At 41.8% G+C, this 20,002-nt stretch overlaps 1 protein-coding gene and 1 pseudogene across 4 annotated transcripts in view; both read left to right on the top strand.

The window, feature by feature from the left end:
* The first annotated feature begins 497 nt into the window (after window positions 1–497).
* On the top strand, window positions 498–1,202 carry LOC117091012 (annotated as a pseudogene).
* A 5,770-nt stretch (window positions 1,203–6,972) lies between these two features.
* The window catches only part of ZDHHC17 (zinc finger DHHC-type palmitoyltransferase 17), a 90,335-nt gene continuing 77,305 nt past the window's right edge, over window positions 6,973–20,002 (top strand). For 2 of the 4 annotated variants that reach the window (XM_033221195.1, XM_033221198.1), the window contains exon 1: window positions 7,460–7,706. In XM_033221195.1, the coding sequence (XP_033077086.1) occupies window positions 7,614–7,706 (93 nt within the window). In that variant the 5' untranslated portion in view covers window positions 7,460–7,613. Of the gene's footprint in view, window positions 7,707–20,002 lie in introns of all 4 variants that reach the window. The other 2 variants (XM_033221196.1, XM_033221199.1) reach the window with 2 other exon arrangements.

The following is a 20,002-nucleotide window of genomic DNA, read 5'->3' as shown; positions in this document are numbered from 1 at the left end:
GAGCTCGAGACCAGCCTGGCCAACATGGCGAAACCCCGTCTCCAGCAAAAAAATACAAAAATTAGCTGGGCATGGTGACATGCGCCTGTAATCCCAGCTACTAGGGGAGGCTGAGGCAGGAGAATCGCTTGAACCCTGGAGGCGGAGGTTGCAGTGAGCCGAGATCGCGCCATTGTACTCCAGCCTGGGTAACAGGAACGAAACTCCATCTGGGGGAGTTTCCCGCTCTCCCGGCGCGGTCGCTGTCTCCGCTGCTGTGCGCCGCCTAGGTGTCTGAGCGATCCATGGGCAGCAGCAAGGGCCACGATGACAGATTACCGCGAGGAGCAGCACAGGAGTCCATCTACCCTGACTCCTTCATAGTATTATCAGAAAATCCACCCAGCTTCACCATTACTGTGACATCTGAGGCTGGAGAAAATGATGAAACTGTCCAGACTACCCTCAAGTTTACATACAGTGAAAAATACCCAGATGAAGTTCCCCTTTATGAAATATTCCCTCCGGAAAATCTAGAAGAGAATGATGTCTCAGACATTTTAAAATTACTAGCAGTACAGGCTGAAGAAAATCTTGGTATGGTGATGATCTTTACTCTAGTGACAGCTGTGCAAGAAACATTAAATGAAATAGTAGATCAGATAAAAACTAAAAGAGAAGAAGAAAAGAAAACAAGAAACAGAAGCAGAAAAGGCTGAAAAGCAATTATTCCATAGCATCCCAATTACAATAGAGAATTTCTTAAATCGGAAGGACGAGTTTGATAAAGAATTCTTGGAACTTAAAAAGAAAAGGATAAAAGAAGAACAAGCAAGAAAAAACAAATTAAGTGGGAAACAACTACTTGAACAGATCATAATCTTGACACATCTGATATCCAGTTCTTGGAGGATGCTGGAAACAATGTGGAGGTAGATAAGTCTTTGTTCCAAGAAATGGATGACTTTGAGCTGGAGGATGATGAGGATCATCCGGACTACAATCCTGCTGACCCAGAGAGTGACTCAGCTGACTAATGGACGTTCCCATCTGCAGAGAGGCTTAACTGCCACAGCATCTGTGGCTATGCTCAGAGGGTTTTGATTTTCCTTTCTTTTATTCTAAGAAAAATTATTTTCAGGAGAATATTCTTCTGATAGCTTTCATAATTGAACTAAACAAACTGACCTTAAAATTTCAACAACAACAACAAAAAAAATCAGGCCGGGCGCGGTGGCTCAAGCCTGTAATCCCAGCACTTTGGGAGGCCAAGGCGGGCGGATCACGAGGTCAGGAGATCGAGACCATCCTGGCTAACACGGTGAAACCCCGTCTCTACTAAAAAATACAAAAAAACTAGCCGGGCAAGGTGGCGGGCGCCTGTAGTCCCAGCTACTCCGGAGGCTGAGGCAGGAGAATGGTGTAAACCCGGGAGGCGGAGCTTGCAGTGAGCTGAGATCGTGCCACTGCACTCCAGCCTGGGTGGCAGAGTGAGACTCCGTCTCAAAAAAAAAAAAAAAAAAAAAAAAAAAAATCAGTTTTGTTTCTACATACTAACAATGAACTATTTGAAAAGAAAAATTAAGAAAACAATCCCATTTATAATAGCATCAAAAAGAATAAAATACTCAGGAATAAATTTAACCAAGGAGGCAAAAGGCTTGTATGCTGAAAACTACAAATAATTGATGAAAGAAATGAAAGAAAACACAAATGGGGCCGGGCGCGGTGGCTCAAGCCTGTAATCCCAGCACTTTGGGAGGCCGAGACGGGCGGATCACGAGGTCAGGAGATCGAGACCATCCTGGCTAATACGGTGAAACCCCGTCTCTACTAAAAAATACAAAAAAACTAGCCGGGCGACGAGGCGGGCGCCTGTAGTCCCAGCTACTCGGGAGGCTGAGACAGGAGAATGGCCTGAACCCGGGAGGCGGAGCTTGCAGTGAGCTGAGAGCCGGCCACTGCACTCCAGCCTGGGCGGCAGAGCAAGACTCCGTCTCAAAAAAAAAAAAAAAAAAAAAAAAAGAAAACACAAATGGAAAGACATTCTGTGTTCATGGATTGGAAGAATTAATATTTAAAAAGTGTCTATCCTACTGAAAGTGATCCATAGATTCAATGCCATCCTATTCAGTGGTGTTTTTTATAGAAATAGAAAAAAAATCTTGAAATTCATATGGGACCACAAAAGACCCTGAATAAACAAAACACTCTTGAGAAAGAACACAGAGGCATCACACTTCCTGATTTTAAAATACATCTCAAACCTATAGTAATTAAAACAGTATGGAACTGGCATAAAAGCAGACATACAGGCCAATGGAACAGAATAAAGATCTTCAAAATAAACCCACACATATACTGTCAACTGGTCTTTGACAAGGATGCTAAGAGTACACAAAGGGGAAAGGACATTTTATTCAACAAATGGTGCTGGGAAAAGTGGATATCCATGTGCAAAAAGGATGACATTGGACCCTTATCTTGCACCATACAAAAAAAATCAACTTGAAATAGATTATGACTGAAATTTAAAATATAGAACTGTAAAACTATAAAACACTTAGAAGAAAACATAGGTGAAAACTGCATGACGTTGGGCTTGGCAACAATTTCTTGGATACTACAGCAAAAGCACAAGCAACAGAAGCAAAATTAGACAAGCAGAATTAAATTGAACTAAAAAGCTTCTGCACAGCAAAATAAACAGTCAGCAAAGTGAGGAGGCAATCTACACAATGGGAGAAAATATTTGTAAATCATATATATGACAAGGGATTAATATCCAAACTATTCAATGAACTCCTACAACTCAAGAACAAAAACTCTCAGATAATCCAATTAAAAATGGGCAAAAGACTTAAGTAAAAATTTCTCCAAAGAAGAAATACAAATGACCAGGTATATGAAAAGATGCTCAACATCACTAATCATCAGGGAAATGCAAATCAAAACCACAGTGAGGTATCACTTCACACCTACTAGGATGACTATTATGAAAAAAATAAAAATAAAAAACATAACGGTTAGCAAGCATGTGGAAAAATTGGAACCCTTGTACACTGTAATGTAAAATGGTTCAGCAGCTATGGAAAATGGTATGATGGGTCCTCAAAAAATTAAAAATAGAACTACCATAGGATCCAGCAATTCACTTCTGTTTATATATTCAAAAGAATTGAAATTGGGATCTCAAAGACATAAAACATTCTCATGTTCATTGCAGCATTATCACAATAGCCAAGATATGGAAACAATCTAAATGCCCATTGATGGATGAATGGATAAAGTGTGGTATATACACACAATGGTATATTATCCAGCCTTTAAAAATAAGGAAATTCTGCCTTATGTGACAACATGGATGAACCCCGAGGACATTATGCTAAGTGAAATAAGCCACTCACTGAAGGCCAAAGGTGAGGTATTTAAAATAGTCAAACTGATAGAAACAGTAGAATGGTGGTTGCCAGGGGCAAGGGTAGGATATGGGGAGGTGCTGTTCAATGGGTATAAAGTTTCAGTTATACAAGACGAATAAGGTCCAGAAATCTGCTGCACACCATTGTGCCTATGGTTAACAATACTGTATTGTGCACTTAAAAATTTAAGAGAGATCGGCCTGGTGCGGTGGCTCACGCCTGTAATGCCAGCACTTTGGGAGGCCGAGGCGGGCAGATCATGAGGTCAGGAGATTGAGACCATCCTGGCTAACGGTGAAACCTCATCTCTACTAAAAATACAAAAAATTAGCCAGGCATGATGGCAGGCGCCTGTAGTCCCACCTACTCAGGAGGCTGAGGAGAATGGTGTGAACCTGGGAGGTGGAGCTGGCAGTGAGCCGAGATTGCACCACTGCACTCCAGCCTGGGTGACAGAGCAAGACTCCATCTCAAAAAAAAAAAAAAAAAAAAGAAAAAAATTTGAGAGATCTTGCATCAGATGTCCTCACCACAATAAAAAAAATTAAATGGACCAAGTAATAATCCATCGAGGACAATAACAACAGAAGAAACATGTGATAGAGGCAAGAGTAGTAAATGCGGATAATTCAGGAGGCTTCCAGATGATTCTGCTATCACCTAGTTTTATAACTTTAAGAGGGTTTCTTAAATTTCCCAGCATATTCCTTTTTGTGAAATGACTAAATCTGGATAATCTCTAATGCTGTCTTTAGCTCCAGTAGTGTGTGAAGTTATATATGAAACTATATTTATACAACAATGCCCCATGCTTTTCAATCTGTTTGCTTCTAAATCCATTTCACAATTATTCTCTAACAAGGTCTATTTTCCTCTTTGAATTTTATTCTATTTTAGCCATTATTCTGCATTCCTCCATAATTTTATGCCATTCTTTTGCCAATCTATCCAATCAGTGTACTTTCTTAGCTATCTTTATAGTCCCCTGAATATATTGTCTCAATTTGAGCTATAGATAAGAACTCTACAGTTATCAAGATGGACTCTGATTATATCTAAAAAGTTTGCTTCAAGATTCAACTTCAACATGTTTTCCTAAGCATGCCTGCTTCTGCTCTTGATTTCTTTCTTCAGTTCTTCATTGAATAACTATTTATTTCAGTGTTCCAGCAGTAAGCAAGACAGACATGGACCCTGGTTAAGTTGTTCCAACTTTTCAGCTGCTTTTAGTATTTTCTCTTTGTTTGAACTCTCAGGAGTAAAAATGTCCACAGAGCCAGGCAGGTAATGAAAACGGTTTGTAAAGCAGGCCATAGACCTGGTAGGGACTGAGCAAGAAAGTCGAGACGGCTTGTTTGCTAGATGAACTAGAACTCTAGATTTTAAAGTGAACTCTGATTTACTGATTTTTGCAAAGAAGGCTAAACATTTCTTTTATGAATACTCCACATCATATACCTGTACCAATATTCCTAATACATGGGTACCCATGAAACATTTTCTCCAGTTCTCCATGCCTAGTTTCTTTACACTCTCACTTCATTCAATGCTTTATTAATATTTATGCCACTTAACTTTTTCAGTCAGTGTCCTTTATTTACTCTAATCTTCTATTTCTAGTCAATGCAAGACATAAAGGTAAGGTGGGGCAAGATTAAAAATTGAGATTTTTGGCCGGGCACAGTGGCTCACGCCTGTAATCCCAGCACTTTGGGAGGCTGAGGTGGGTGGATCACGAGGTCAGGAGTTCGAGACCAGCTTGACCAACATGGTGAAACCCCCCTCTACTAAAAATACTAAAATTAGCAGGGCATGGTGGCGCGCCCATAATCCCAGTTACTCAGGAGGCTGAGGCAGGAAAATCGCTTGAACCCAGGAGGCGGAGGCTGCAGTGAGCTGAGATCGCACCACTGCACTCCAGCCTGGGCGACAGAGCAAGACTCTGTCTCAAAAAAAGAAAAAAAATTGAGATTTTTGACTGGGTGCGGTGGCTCACGCCTGTAGTCATAACACTTTGGGAGCCCAAGGCGGGTGGATCACCTGAGGTCGGCAGTTTGAGACCAGCTGACCAACGTGGAGAAACTACTAAAATTACAAAATGAGCCGGGCATGATGATGCATGCCTGTAATCCCAGCTACTTGGGACGCTGAGGCAGGAGAATCGCTTGAACCCGGGAGGTGGTGGTTGCAGTGGGCCAAGATTGCGCCATTGCACTCCAGCGTGGGCATGAGCGAAACTCGGTCTCAAAAAAAAAAAAAAAAATTGAAATTTTTGAGTGAAAATGACTTATGTCCATGTTAACATATGACTGAAAACAATTCGGTGCTCCAAAAGCCGACCCTGAGTCTATCTAGCTGTAAAAGATGACTCCTAGTTTGGGCCAGGACGAACAGAATAAAAATACGCTCGTACTGAAAAGAGAAAAAGTAGCTGTGCTGGGAGGACAGATACAGAAAAATCCAGCAGCAAAGTTAACTGAGAAACTTCTTTCTCCCACAGCCGTGCAGTAGTTATGACACGCCAAATCCACCCCTCTTTAAGTGACTGGTGCTCTCTTACTAGTGTTGCTACTTTATTACTGAAGGTACCTAATTACTAAATTGCTGTATCCTCAAGACAGCATCCAATCCCTCGTAAACCCCAGCTTTTCCTCATCCCGCCACAGAAACGGCGTCCCATGCAGAACTGTTTCCGGCTCTCCTTAGACACTCCTCAGACTCCTTTGGCGGGAAACTAATCTTACAAAGGAGGCTTCCTCCTCCCTTTTCCCGTGGCATTTCAAGCTCCCTTTGGAGTGCCCTCCCTCCTGATTTACAAATTAACCTGATGTTATCAGAGTACAGGCTTTTTCCCGGTGGTTTCTGGCCTAACAGGAGACAGATTAGTAAGTACCAGGATCAGTAATAGGTCAACTTTCATGATCTCTGCTAAATTCTGAGCTGTTTAGACTTAACAATTTTTAACAGCTAAAAAGAAAGACAAATGCCTTCCAAAATTGTCCCATCAGCCCATTTACAGGGAGCACCTCCCCGATAGCACCCTAAAATCCTTTAAAAAATGGCTTTAGTCATTTTATCTGCCTTGCATTTAAGCGAATTCAGTTTAAGTGGCTTCAGTTCTGAATTCCTGGATTATATCGAAATGTTGCAGATGGCGGTGTGTGGGCTTTTAGCTCGTAAATTTTTTGTGTGGTACTAATTCAAGACGATTGAGAGCAGGTTGGGATCATTTTTAAAAGGGTTCTAGGCAGGGTGTGGTGGCTCAAGCCTGTAATCCCAGCACTTTGCGAGGTCAAGGCGGGCGGATCGCTTGAGGTCAGGAGTTCGAGGCTAGCCTGGCCAACGTGGTGAAACACCGTCTCTACTGAAAATACAAAAATTAGCCGGGCGTGGTGGCGGGCGCCTGTAATCCCAGGTACTCGGGAGGCTGAGGCAGGAGAATCGCTTGAACCCGGGAGGCGGAGGTTGCAGTCAGCTGAGATCGCGCCATTGCACTCTGGCCTGGGGGACAAGAGCAAAACTCCATCTCAAAAAAAAAGGGGGGTTCTCTAGGAGGAAGCCCTGAGTTGTATCCATGTTTTTCCGGGCGTCCCCCGGAGGCACAGGTTGCGAGTGACCTTTTCAAGTGTGGAGGAAAGGGGAGCTGCTTTTGTCTTCAGGAGTGATGCAGGTCTCAACTCAAGCCTGACGGCCCCAAACCTCCCTGGAGTTAGCTGATGGCTCTGCCTGAGTTGCTGAAGAGGGGTCCCGGGGGTCCCGGAGCGGAAGTGGGAGCGCGTGGGGTGGGCCTCCTCGATTGCCTAGGGCTCCAGACTTGTGCTGCGTGAGGCTCCGGAGCTCTGTTCTCGCTCCTGAGCCGCTGCTAGGTTTCCCAAGCGACTGCCTCAACCGCCCGGCTGCCTCCCCCGGGCAGTCAGAGCTGCACATCTGCCTCTGGCCGAGACCCGCCCCCGAGCCGCGGCGCCCACGCCCAGAGCCCTCCGTCGTCCCCAGCGCAGTGCAGCAGAGCGCGCTCCAGTCCGGGGCCGGGCCGCGCTTTCGCGCACGCGCGGAGAAACCCGCGCCCTCCGAGGGGGGAGGGGACAGAGGGGGCGTCACGGGGGCAGGAGAAAGAGGAGGAGGCCCGCGTCGCCTCCGGCGGGGCTCGCGCTCGCCCCGCGCTCGCCCTCCGCCTTGCCCGAGCCCCGGGAGGGTGAAACGCTCTCTCCCGGCATGCAGCGGGAGGAGGGATTTAACACCAAGATGGCGGACGGCCCGGATGAGTACGATACCGAAGCGGGCTGTGTGCCCCTTCTCCACCCAGAGGTGAGGAATGGTGCTGAGTGCATTCCTTGCCCTGCGGCCCTCCAGCCTTTCTTCCCCGGCCTCGCCGAGGGCGGCGGCCGACGTGTGTGGGGTAGTGGGATGTGCCGAAGTTAGGAAGGGTGGAGAGGCGAATCCAGGCCCGAGCGCGGCTGCGAGCGGATAACGGGGGAGGAGATAGCGGGGCGGGCCCGACCGGGGCGGGCTCTGGGACGCAGTCCCTGGCTGTGCCTGGAGGACAGAGGTGGGGATGTTGATGGTTCTGCTATGTCGCCGCGCTGCGTTTGAGGGCAGAGGCGGAGGGGCCTGGTGCTGTGTTTGAACCTCAGCTTATCCCCTAGTCTTGCTCCAAGCCTCTTGGGGCCAGGTGGAAGCGCGTCTGGTTTTGATTTCTTTTTTCTTAGCCAGGGTGAATGATGGTATCTATTGCTTCCCTTTAGCCCACTGTGAGGGGACAGTTTCATGGTCATAGTGATGTCCTTCCAGGTAATGCCATGGGCAGCACCTCGGGCACCTTGTATCGGGCGTCCTTTTTTGAGCATTTGTTCTTAAGCGATTAAGAAGAGAGGTCAAAACTTTTGGGAATAGACCCACAGTCACATTAGCTTGTCAAAATACCGTTTTTCTAGGAGCTAGGGGTGAACAGTGCAACACGTTTCCCATCACAACATGAGTGTCCTCCCATGTAAGTAAACAGTGCCCCGCTCCACAGTCAGTCACAGTCTGTGCTTGTTTACCTCCGAGTTTGTAGCTGAGCTAGTGCTAGTTAAGGCTTGGAGGCAGTTCTTGATGCATTCTGACTTTTGATGATCCACAGTGATGTGGGTATGGGGCAGCGGCACAGTTTCCTGAAGAACTCGGCTAGTTTTCATGAGGTTGAAGGATGACAGTCGTGTTGTAGGATGAACAAACATGGAAGTCTCTACCTGGTTACTTTGCAGTGGAGTGATTCTGTTTTCTTCTGGATTTGGGTTTGTACCTTACCACTAGTTTTGTTAAGAAGTGAATAATGGCAACCATACATGTTAACACAACCACCCTCTCATTCGTCACTTTGGTTTATCAAAAGCACATGGGACAGTTCCTTCGGAATACATACCTGTGTCAGTCTCAGTAGAAAAGGCTACTCTGGGTTTCTGACAAACAGAACTGTACAGTAAGACTAAACATTTGTTTGACCAAAGTGGTAACATTTTCAGAACTGGCATTGTAGACATCTCTTTTGGTTCACTTAGGCCCTAACATATGTCAAGAAATAGACAAAGTAGTTTTCAGATGTTGCCTTGAAAATGTTGCTAAGTGATTTCTATTCATCTCTTCCTGTGAAAGTATTTCAAACATTTATATGTTTATCCAGTGTATGTTTTTGAGACGGGGTTTCTCCCTGTCCCCCAGGCAAGAGTGCACTGACAGGATGACAACTCACTGTAGCCTCTACCTCCAGGGCTCAAGTGATCCTCCCACCTCAGCCTCCCAAGTAGCTGTGACCACAGGCTCGCACCACCATGCCCGGCTGATTTTTTTATTATTTGTAGAGGAAGAGGTCTCCCTGTGTTGTCTAGGCTGGTCTTGAACTCTTGAACTCAAGTGGTCCTCTCACCTTAGCTATTTAAAGTGCTGGGATTATAGGTATGAACCACCATGCCTGGTCTATCTTATGTATTTTAGCATACTGTTCTTAATATACCTTTGCTTTGTAATATAGTACTGTTGTTCGCTACTTTAAGAATAATTTTAACTGGCAACAAATCCAGATTATTTGGTGTAGTAGAAGGCCAGTGTAGGCTTGAAATTTAGATATCAATCTTCAGGTTGCCATTCGATAGATAGGATATTACTAGAAAGTCAACCTCCTCATTGACAGTGCGAATTGGCATACATAATATATACCGTTCCTTTTTACCCAAGAAGCACGAGATCTGATTATTTTAATACTTTGTATGGACCTTAAGTGTGTACTACATGGCTGAGGTCTTTCTGCATTTTCTGTGGTTAGTGTGTGCACCTGGTGCAGACCTGGGGTAGTTCTGCTGCCCCCTAGCAGTGTGTTCTTGGGCCAGCTATTAATAAATCTCTGAGTTCTAGTTTCATCATTTATAATGGATAAAAATGGATAACTATTATAATGGATAATAGTTAATAAGCTATAGCGAGGATTAACTGAGAACATATTTTTGTTGTTAAAATAAGCAGTGTTTTCAGTCTCTCTTGGAAAGAAACCCATTCTCTGTCTTGGTAGGTAATGAAATAATAGTACTTTTAACCTCTTTTTGGAGAGAACATAGACTTTGCGTCAGACAGACTTGGATTCTAATTCTGGAAATTCAGTAACTAGGTAAGTGACCTGAGACAAGTGCTTAATTTCTTTAAGCTTCAGTTGTAATCAGAAAATGGAGATCCTGGGTGGGCATGGAGGCTCACACCTGTAGTCCCAGCACTTTGGGAAGCCGAGATGGGAGAATCACTTGAGCCCAGGAGTTCGAGACCATCCTGGGAAACATGGCAAAACTCTGTCACTACAGAAAATACAAAAATTAGCCGAGCATGGTGGTACTCACCTGTAGTCCCAGCTAATTGGAGGCTGAGGTGGGAGGATCGCTTGAGCCTGGAAGGTTGAGGCTGCAGTGAGCCGTGATCGAGCAGCTCTACTCCATCCTGGGTGACAGAGCAAGGTTCTGTCTCAAAAAAAAAAAAAGGAAAAGAAAAGAAAATGGAGATGCTGCCTAGTTTACTTGGCTGTAAGGGATTAGGTGAGGCTGTATATTGAGGGTCAAGAACTGGCACATTGTAGGTGCTCACTTAATGTTAACTTCTTTTTTCTCTACCAGAAGACAGAGGGAAGTGTTACACATTTATTTTGGTTTTGGTGACTGATTTAAAACTTATGTGGGTTTTAATTTAGTGGAATAGGATCTTGCAGGAACAAATTTCATTTCACTTTTTATCTTCAGATTTAACACTCTCACACAAAAACAGTTTTTCACCTATTTGTTAAGCAGATGAATTATTTGTAGGTAAAGAAATGAGCATTGCTTAAATCTCTTGTTAGTATGCAAACTGCCCACTGTTAAAACCTTTCTTAGAGGATTATACAATTAGATAAATGCCTTTTTAGAGGTATTTTAGGTAAGATCATCTTACTTTTTAATGAATTAAATCATCTACTCATTTAATTGGTCATTTAAACGTTTGTTTATCATGTTTGGGTAAGGCATTGTGCTGGAGTCTTTGTGAGACTTCAGGATATTTTTGGTATTCAGTGAGAGGCAGTATAGAATACTGGTTAAGAGCCAAAACTGGCCAGGCGTGGTGGCTCACACCTGTAATCCCAGGACTTAGGGAGGCCGAGTCTGGCGGATCACCTGAGGTTGGGAGTTCAAGACCAGCCTGACCAACATGGAGAAAGCCCGTCTCTATTAAAAATACAAAATTAGCCATGCGTGGTGGCATATGCCTGGAATCCCAGCTCCTTGGGAGGCTGAGGCAGGAGAATTGCTTGAACCCGGGAGGTGGAGATTGCAGTGAGCCGAGATGCACTCCAACCTGGGCAACAAGAGCGAAACTCTGTCTTAAAAAAAAAAAAGAGCCAAAGCTATGGTGACAAACTGAAAATGTTAACTTCTGCAGCTTATTGTTACCATGGTCAAAGTACATTTTTCTCATTTGTAAAGTTGGGTTAATAGTGCCACCTTTTACAGTTATTGTGAATATTAACTAGGATAATATTTATAAAGCAGTTACCATAGACCTAGGCACATAGGCTGCCAAGCAAATTGTACCTTCTAAAGGCCCTGGCATATGGTGAATACTGAAAGGGAAGCTGCTGTTACTTTGTTTTCTTTTGAAATAGGTGATTATTTGTTTTATCGAAATGAAAGAAATTAAAGGCTATTTGAATAAAGATGAACTGATTATCAAGGGATTAGGGTGCTAGTTGTAGCTCAGTGACCTTGAGCTAGTAGATACTTAACTAGTCTTAGTTTTGTTGCTTTTGAGGTAAAGTAGCTAGACAAGATGACCTCTAAGATTTCTTCAAACTCAAATGTTCTGGTTTTAAGTTGTGATTTTTCAAGATAATCAGCTTGAGCATTTGTCTACTAGGTATATAGCATTGTGTTAGGTTATATGGGTTAAAATAACATAAAAAGGATAGCATATGTTTTCCAAAAGGTAAATAACTAGTTGGGATGTTGTATACATGTGAAACAACGATTCAAATAAGTACTGAATTAAGTAATGTAGCTTGTAAGTGGTGTCAGATTCCTGTCATTTAGAATGGTTAGAAGAAAGGCTTCGGTAGAGGGATGGAGACCATATGTTGGTCTACTGGTCCAGCAGACTAGCTATGACCAGCTTCCATTTTACCTACTAGTACATCCTCAGTAAGTCATCTCAGCTCTTTCATAGAATGAGATCACAGTATCCCCTTCTGCCAGAATATCATAGGGGCTATTTCAGAACCATCTGACTCAGAGCTTTGAACTGGATTGCCTAGATTATCTAGGGCTTTCATCTCTTTCTTTCTTCCTTTTTTCTCGATTTCAAAACTTCTGCTATTGCCTTTTTTCTCATTTTCCTCTCTCTTTTTATGGTAACGTTTTTTATTTCACATTCATTTTATTTCTCATGATTTTTTGTTTGAATATTAAATCGAACTATTGCTATTATCTACTGTCCTCACAGATTTCATAAAATCTACTTTTTGAAGTTTTTTTTTTTTTTTTTTTGAGATGGAGTGGCGCTCTTGTTGCCCAGCTGAAGTGCAATGACGTGATCTCGGCTCGCTGCAACCTCCGCCTCCCGGGTTCAAGCGATTCTCCTGCATCAGCCTCCTGAGTATCTGGGATAACAGGCGCCCGCCACCATACCCGGCTAATTTTTTGTATTTTTAGTAGAGACAGGGTTTCACCATGTTGGCCAGGCTGGTCTGGAAGGCCTGACCTCAGGTGATCCACCCGCCTCGACCTTCCAAACTGCTGGGGTTACAGGCATCAGCCACCGCACCTGGCCATGAAGCTTTTCTTTAATAAAAATAATTTTACCTTTTTCTATTACTTTTTGCCCTATTATGTGTATATATTATGTGTATATATATGTATGTGTGTGTATATATATGTATATGTATTTGTACACATCTGCTTTCAGAAAGCAGATACAAAATTACTTTGAAAGTTATTTTTCTTCCGATAGGTTACCTGCAACTCTTTTCCTTCAAAGCACTTCTTTACGAAGTCACTAGGATTTGATGCCTTTTTAAAAAATTCAGCAAAAATGCTACAGTTTGTATAATAATCATCTAGATTTTAAAATAATGTATATTTTAAAATACTGTATATTAAGCATAGTAACTACTGTGCTTAGTATAGTAACCATTGTTAAGCATAGTAACCACTGAGCATTACTATTAAGCTTAGTAATCACTGAGTCAATGGATATAAAATTAAAATGTGATTAATTGATGAGACTTCATGGATTGTGCTCAAAGCCAAAGTTGAAAATTACTGACGTATAGAACCAAAAAATTGTTCTGGTTTTGAGAAATGCCATCCTGATTCGGCTTCTTTGTTTTATTTTTCTCATTATTTTTATTTAATTTGGGAGAATCTCAAAAGTATTTATTTATTAAGAGTGGACTGTGGAGTCGGTGGATATAAGAGTATATAGGTTAAAAGTGAGCAATGGTGTTAGGATTCAAATCTCAATTCTGGTCCTTACTAGCTTGTGATCCTGGGCACGTTATTGAACTCTGTGTCCCAATTTTCCAAACTAAAATGGGGATATAATAACACCTACTTTATGAGGCTGTTGTGAGGATTAAGTGAGATAATACGTGTAAAGTTCTGTGTTGGGCACTTAGTAAACACAACAAATGTTGGCTGTTAATATTGTAGTAAATGGTAGTATCTCAAATTGATAAACAATTGTAGTATGCATGTATTAGAGTGGCTAAAATAATTAGTATTGGTTGTCTCTGGGGATTGAGGAGAGGATGGGCAGAGGATTTCTTATTATAAGCCCTTTTACCCTATTTGATGTTTTTAAAGGTGTGTGCTTTGCTACAGGGAGTGTTTATTGGGAATCCAAATATGGTCCTGACCCTTTCCTAGGTCCCAAAGTAATAAGGTGTACAAAACAACACATTGGAAAGTAATGTAAGATTAACTGTAGACCTTCAGATACCTCAGGATAGATGAGGGAGAGTGTGTCTGTGTGTATTTTTTAAAATTAGAAGTGATTTGTGGTCCTCCTTTCCTCTAGAGAGGGTTGTAAAGGTATGTTAAGGTAGTCAGCATTGAACAGTTAAGGTGTCTTAAAATGCAGTGTGCTGGCCAGGCTCTGTGGCTCATGCCTGTAATTCTGGCACTTTGGGAGGCTGAGGCTGTCAGATTACCTGAGGTCGGGAGTTCGAGACCAGCCTGACCAACATGGAGAAACCCCGTCTCTACTAAAAATAAAAAATTAGCCGGGCGTGGGGGTGCATGCCTATAATCCCAGCTACTCGGGAGGCTGAGGCAGGAGAATCACTTAAACCTGGGAGGCAGAGGTTGCAGTGAGTTGAAATCGTGCCATCCAGCCTGGGCAACAAGAGCAAAACTCCATCTCAAAAAAAAAAAAAAAAGAAATGCAGTGTGCTTTTAACAGAACCCACAACAATTACATAATCCAAAAAGACGTTTCACTGTTAAGGTTATGTAAAATGCTCTTTCAGTGCATTATCTGATTATAGTATTATTTTATGAATATATTTTATTACAGATGGATAATTTAAGAGTAAAATCAAATATTTTAAATTTGAAATTTGAAAATAATGATTCAAGACAATATTATATTTGTAAAATCCATAAATAAAATTTGACCCAGTGGAATAATTTTACCTAGGATAAAATATCTTCTTTTAAAATTTTCTTTTTTTTTTTTTTTTTTGAGACGAAGTCTCGCTCTGTCGCCCAAGCTGGAGTGCAGTGGCCGGATCTCAGCTCACTGCAAGCTCCGCCTCCCGGGTTCCCGCCATTCTCCTGCCTCAGCCTCCCGAGTAGCTGGGACTACAGGCGCCCGCCACCTCGCCCGGCTAGTTTTTTGTACTTTTTGGTAGAGACGGGGTTTCACCGTGTTAGCCAGGATGGTCTCGATCTCCTGACCTTGTGATCCGCCCGTCTTGGCCTCCCAAAGTGCTGGGATTACAGGCTTGAGCCACTGCGCCCGGCCTAAAATTTTCTTAAAGTAGAGCCACAGGCAGCAAATTTGAAAGTACAGTGAAACTTCAGCCTTCTGTGAATGAGATACTATAAACGTAATATCCTGAGTTACAGAGAGTTAAACAGAATACTTTTTTGTTTTTGTTTCAATTCTTATTGCAAATTTGCCAAATTATTTTCTAGGGTTAATACATACTAAACATAATAGAATCTTTCTTTGATAAATCAGAACATTATAGTGTCTTAGGATCATCTTTCTGATTATCAGTGATATTGTTAAGGATATGAAGATGATAACATTAACTGTACCTAAGACATTTTTTGTGTATATATGTCAAATGGCTTGTGTTTTTATCAGTTGTTGTATTCTAGGAAAAATCAAGTGAAAAATTGCTTCTGATTGAGATATTAGTATACCCTACCCTTGTTTAGTTTTTAAGAATAACTTTTTAATTATGAATACTCATTAACTTATGAAGGATTTAATGAGATTTGAACAAAACTGATGAACAAAATTGGTTGTTTCCAAAACTATCCCTATTCTCATGAAAAAAAAAAAAAGTTCTTTGAGTTGAAGACAGAAGTTTCTTGTTGTGTAAGGATCCTCTTGTTGCAATGTCAGCAACCTTATTGAAACGTAGTTGGGCAAAAAAGGGAATTTACTGTCTCAGATAACCTAAACTCAGGATGCAGGGATGCAGTTGAAATCAAGGACAACTGGAACCTGAGCTGAGAATGCCACCAAAACTCTCTTATCTCTCCTCCCTGTCTCCCTTTCAGCTTTATTTTCTCCAAATGCAGAGCAGCTGCTGTCTTCCATGTAGCAAGGACATAGATGCCAGCAAATTATAAATGTGAGCCAGGAACTGTCCTAAAAATTTTGCATATATATTCATTCATTTAATCCTCACAGCTTTTTATACCTATTTTACAAATGAGGAAACAGAGGTATAGAAAGGTTAAGTAGTAATCCAGGTTGTATTGTGTGATAGAGATTCATAGAGTTGGATTTTCTAGGCACTAGCTAGCTGTGGTTACAAATGCTCTCATTTGTGTTTTGTTTTTAAATTTTTTGAACAGACTTAATTCTTTTTGTTTTGAGACAGAGTCTTGCTCTGTTGCCCGGGCTGGAGTGCAATGGCGCAATCTCGGGTCACCACAAGCTCTGCCTCCCGGGTTCAGGCCATTCTCCTGCCCCAGCCTCCTGCGTAGCTGGGACTACAGGTGCCCGCCACTGTGCCCCTCTAATTTTTTTTTTGTATTTTTTGTAGAGACAGGGTTTTACCGTGTTAGCCAGGATGGTCTCGGTCTCCTAACCTTGTGATCCTCCTGCCTTGGCCTCCCAAAGTGCTGGGGTTACAGGCATGAACCACTGCACCCGGCCGAACAGACTTAATTTTTTAAGAGCAGTTTTACGTTGGTAGCCAAATTGGGCAGAAAGTACAAAGAGTTCCCATATGCTCCCTGCCTGTACACATGCATAACCTCCCTCAGTATGGACATTCTACATCAGCGTGGTACACTTGTTGTGGGAGATGAACCTACATTGATGCATCGGTATCACCCAAAGGCCATAGTTTACATTAGAGCTCACTCTTCATGTTGTATATTCTATGGTTCTTAACACTTGTTTTTTTTTTTTTTTTTGAGATGGAGTCTAGCTTCGTCGCCAGGCTGGAGTGCAGTGACACAATCTCAGCTCACTGCAACCTCTGCCTCCCGAGTTTAAGCGATTCTCCTGCCTCAGCCTCCTGAGTAGCTGGGATTACCGGCACGCGCCACCACGCCCAGCTAATTTTTGTATTTTTTTTGTTTTTAAGTAGAGACGAGGTTTCACTATGTTACCCAGGATGGTCTTGATCTCCTGACCTCGTGATCCGCCTGTCTCGTGATCCGCCTGTCTCGGCCTCCCAAAGTGCTGGGATTACAGGCGTGCCACTGTGCCCAGCCTTAACACTTGTTTTTGTTTCTTTGGGAGGGGAATGGAGTTTTGCCCAGGCTGGAGTGCAATGGCGTGATTCTTGGCTCACTGCAACTTCTGCCTCCTAGGTTCAGTCAATTCTCCTGCCTCAGCCTCCTGAGTAGCTGGGACTACAGGCACGTGCCACCACACCCGGCTAATTTTTTGTATTTTTAGTAGAGATGGGATTTCACCATGTTGGCCAGGCTGGTCTCCAACTCCTGACCTCAGGTGATCTGCCAGCCTGGATGTCCCAAAGTGCTGGGCTTACAGGTGTGAGCCACTGCACCCGGCCAGTTCTTAACACTTTAAGAGTAATGTGTGTCTGCCATTATGTTGCCATATAGAATAGTTCCATGGCCTTAAAAATCTGTGTTCTGCCTATTCATATGTCCTTCCCACCTATCCCTGATTTTTTTTACTGTCTCCTTAGTTTTGTTTTTTTCCAGAATATCATATAGTTGCAGTCATGCAGTATATACCCTTTTGGATTGGCTTCTTTGACTTAGTAATATTCATTTAAAATTCCTCCATGTCTTTTCATGGCTTCATAGTTCGTTTCTTTTTAGTGCTGAATAATATTTCATATTCTGGATGTGTCAGATCCATTCACCCACCGAAGGATGTCTTAATTGCTTCCAAGTTTTGCTCATTTACTTTTCACAGTAGTTCTGCAAAGTGTATATGTTGAGCTGTTTACAGATTAGGAAACAGACTCAAGAGAGGTGAAGTAGTTTACTCAGGTTCACATCATTAGAAAGTTGTCATAGTTTATATTAGAACCTAAACTCTTACTCCCAAGCTCATAATCCTTATATGTACTTTGCCGTATACATGAATAGGTCAAAACACAATATATTTTTTACTATTTTTTACAATATAGTGGGAAAACTTTATTAGAATTAACTATCAGTTCTTGATTAAAGTAACTAGGGGAGGATTCATTTTTAGCAGTTGCTCTAAGGCCACTTCTTTTAGTAACCTTTTTGCTTTAAATAATAAAACTACATTTCCGTAAAAGTCCTTCTCTTTGAAATTTTTTTTATTCAGTCTATTGTTTTGCTTAGTATAAATTAATATGGTAAAATATACTTTTGGCTGAGTGGTGGCTCGTACCTGTAAATCCCAGCACTTTGGGAGGCGGAGGTAGGAGGATCGCTTGAGCCTAGCAATTCCAGACCAGCCTGGGAAACGGTGGGATCCCTGTCTCTACAAAAAATGAAAGAATTAGCTGGGTGTGGTGATGCATGCCTGTAGTCCCAGCTACTTAGGAGGCTGAGGCAGGAGGATTGCCTGAACCCAGGAGGTTGAGGCTGCAGTGAGCAGTGATCATGCCACTGCACTCCAGCCGGGATGACAGAGTGAGTCCCTGTCTCAAAAAAAGGGATATGTACACACACACAAACACACACACACACACACGTGCCCCCCAACAGCCTTTGACAGCAGGTGTCTCTTGTTGAAATAACCCTAGGTGTAAATAAGGATGGAGATGAGTAGTCTCAGTATTAAATCTATGGCAGAGCTGATGAGAGGACAGATAGTGCTGATTGAATTATAGGTGTCTCAAGTTTAAACATTTTTGAAGAGTCCTACTATCATTTGTATTATCTGTAAATCTCTTCTAAAGATTTGTTACTGGACCACATTCTCCTACTTGGTACAGCTGTTTTGGAATACATTTCAGGGAGAATAATGTACCTCAAATGCCTCATCCAGCAATTAGTAACTCTATGGTCTTGGGCAAATTACTTAATCTTCTGGGTACCTCAGTTTTATTATCTGGAAAATGGGGTTAATAACACCTACTTCTTAGGGTCCTTATGAGATTAAACGAGTTAATATACCTTTTGTAGATTTTAATTTGTATATGTTTTACATTTTAATATCTCTGAAATTGGGATTTGTGACTTATAGTTGATGGTGTCTGTTGCTTTAGCCAAATTGCAATAGTGACTGTCAGTGCCTGTGCATGTGGCATCTTTGTGGTTATTCCTTTTCTTTTTCTTTTTTGAGACAGAATCTTACTGTGGCTGGGATTGCAGGTGTGCACCACCATGCCTGATTAATTTTTTGTATTTTTAGTAGAGACAGGGTTTTGCCATGTTGACAAGGCTAGTCTTGAACTCCTGGGCTCAAGCAGTCCACCTGCCTTGGCCTCTCAAAGTGATGGGACCACCATGCCCGGCCTCTTTGTAGTTATTCCTGATAGCACAATTATACACCTGCTGCCCCCATTTCATTAGCAATCCATTTAAAGAGAATTTTAGAAAAGAGTTTGATTACTGATTGTTTTCTGAAAACTGTTGATAACTTCCAGAAGATGAAGAAAATCATTAAAACTTGTGGAATATGTGCCAGTGGCTTGGAGAAGGAAATCCCAGAGATATAATAGTGACATTCTTTTAAGAAATGCTGTATTTCAGTGTTCTTGGTGGCTCGTAAACAATATTGTGATGAAAAACACGGTATTAACAACTCTAAGTTGAACAGTGATTCCAAAGAGGCTAACCTTGAGCATGAACAAGTTTTAGCAATACAATAACTGATTTGTTTATCTCCTTTTGATATAGCCAAAAGAGTGATGTTTTAAAAATCCAAGTAAGTCTATAAAATATTTTTCAATTAGTGTAAATAATCCTTTAATTAGTAGAAGTAAAAATTTGAAGTGATAAAAAAGCATTCAGTTCAGTTGGCAGTATTTTCTTAGTGGTACATACAGTAATGGTGCATATTATAATCAATGTCATCTTTTGATTTTATGAAAGTCTGTCTCTAAAAATTAGAACAGTACCTGGCAGATGGAGTTAGCTATTGTTTTATAATCTTTACTTTCTTTCTGCAGTTCCAAGATTTTAAGAGAGCATGTACACTGCTGTTAATCCTGTTTTTAACCCTAGAATTTTACTTCCCTATGTTCTTTCACTGAAATTATAAATATTCATTAATCTTTATTTTTAATTCTGTAAATATAATCATGAATAAATTCTAGACAGTGTTTTCTTTGGAAATTTTGCTTTCTCTTTGACCACTCATAATATAAATAGCCAGAATCTTCCACCTGTTTGTGAGAGGTTAATTAGCATGATTTCAGAAATTCCCATTATTTAAACTTTTTTTCCTTATTTGTGTCCTTTTTCCAT

This window comes from Trachypithecus francoisi, unplaced genomic scaffold (genome assembly GCF_009764315.1).
Source record: "Trachypithecus francoisi isolate TF-2019V2 unplaced genomic scaffold, Tfra_2.0 Lachesis_group11, whole genome shotgun sequence".
Classification (NCBI taxonomy): domain Eukaryota; kingdom Metazoa; phylum Chordata; class Mammalia; order Primates; family Cercopithecidae; genus Trachypithecus; species Trachypithecus francoisi.
The sequence above is the reverse complement of the archived record's forward strand: the minus strand, read 5'-3'. Positions and strand labels throughout refer to the sequence as shown.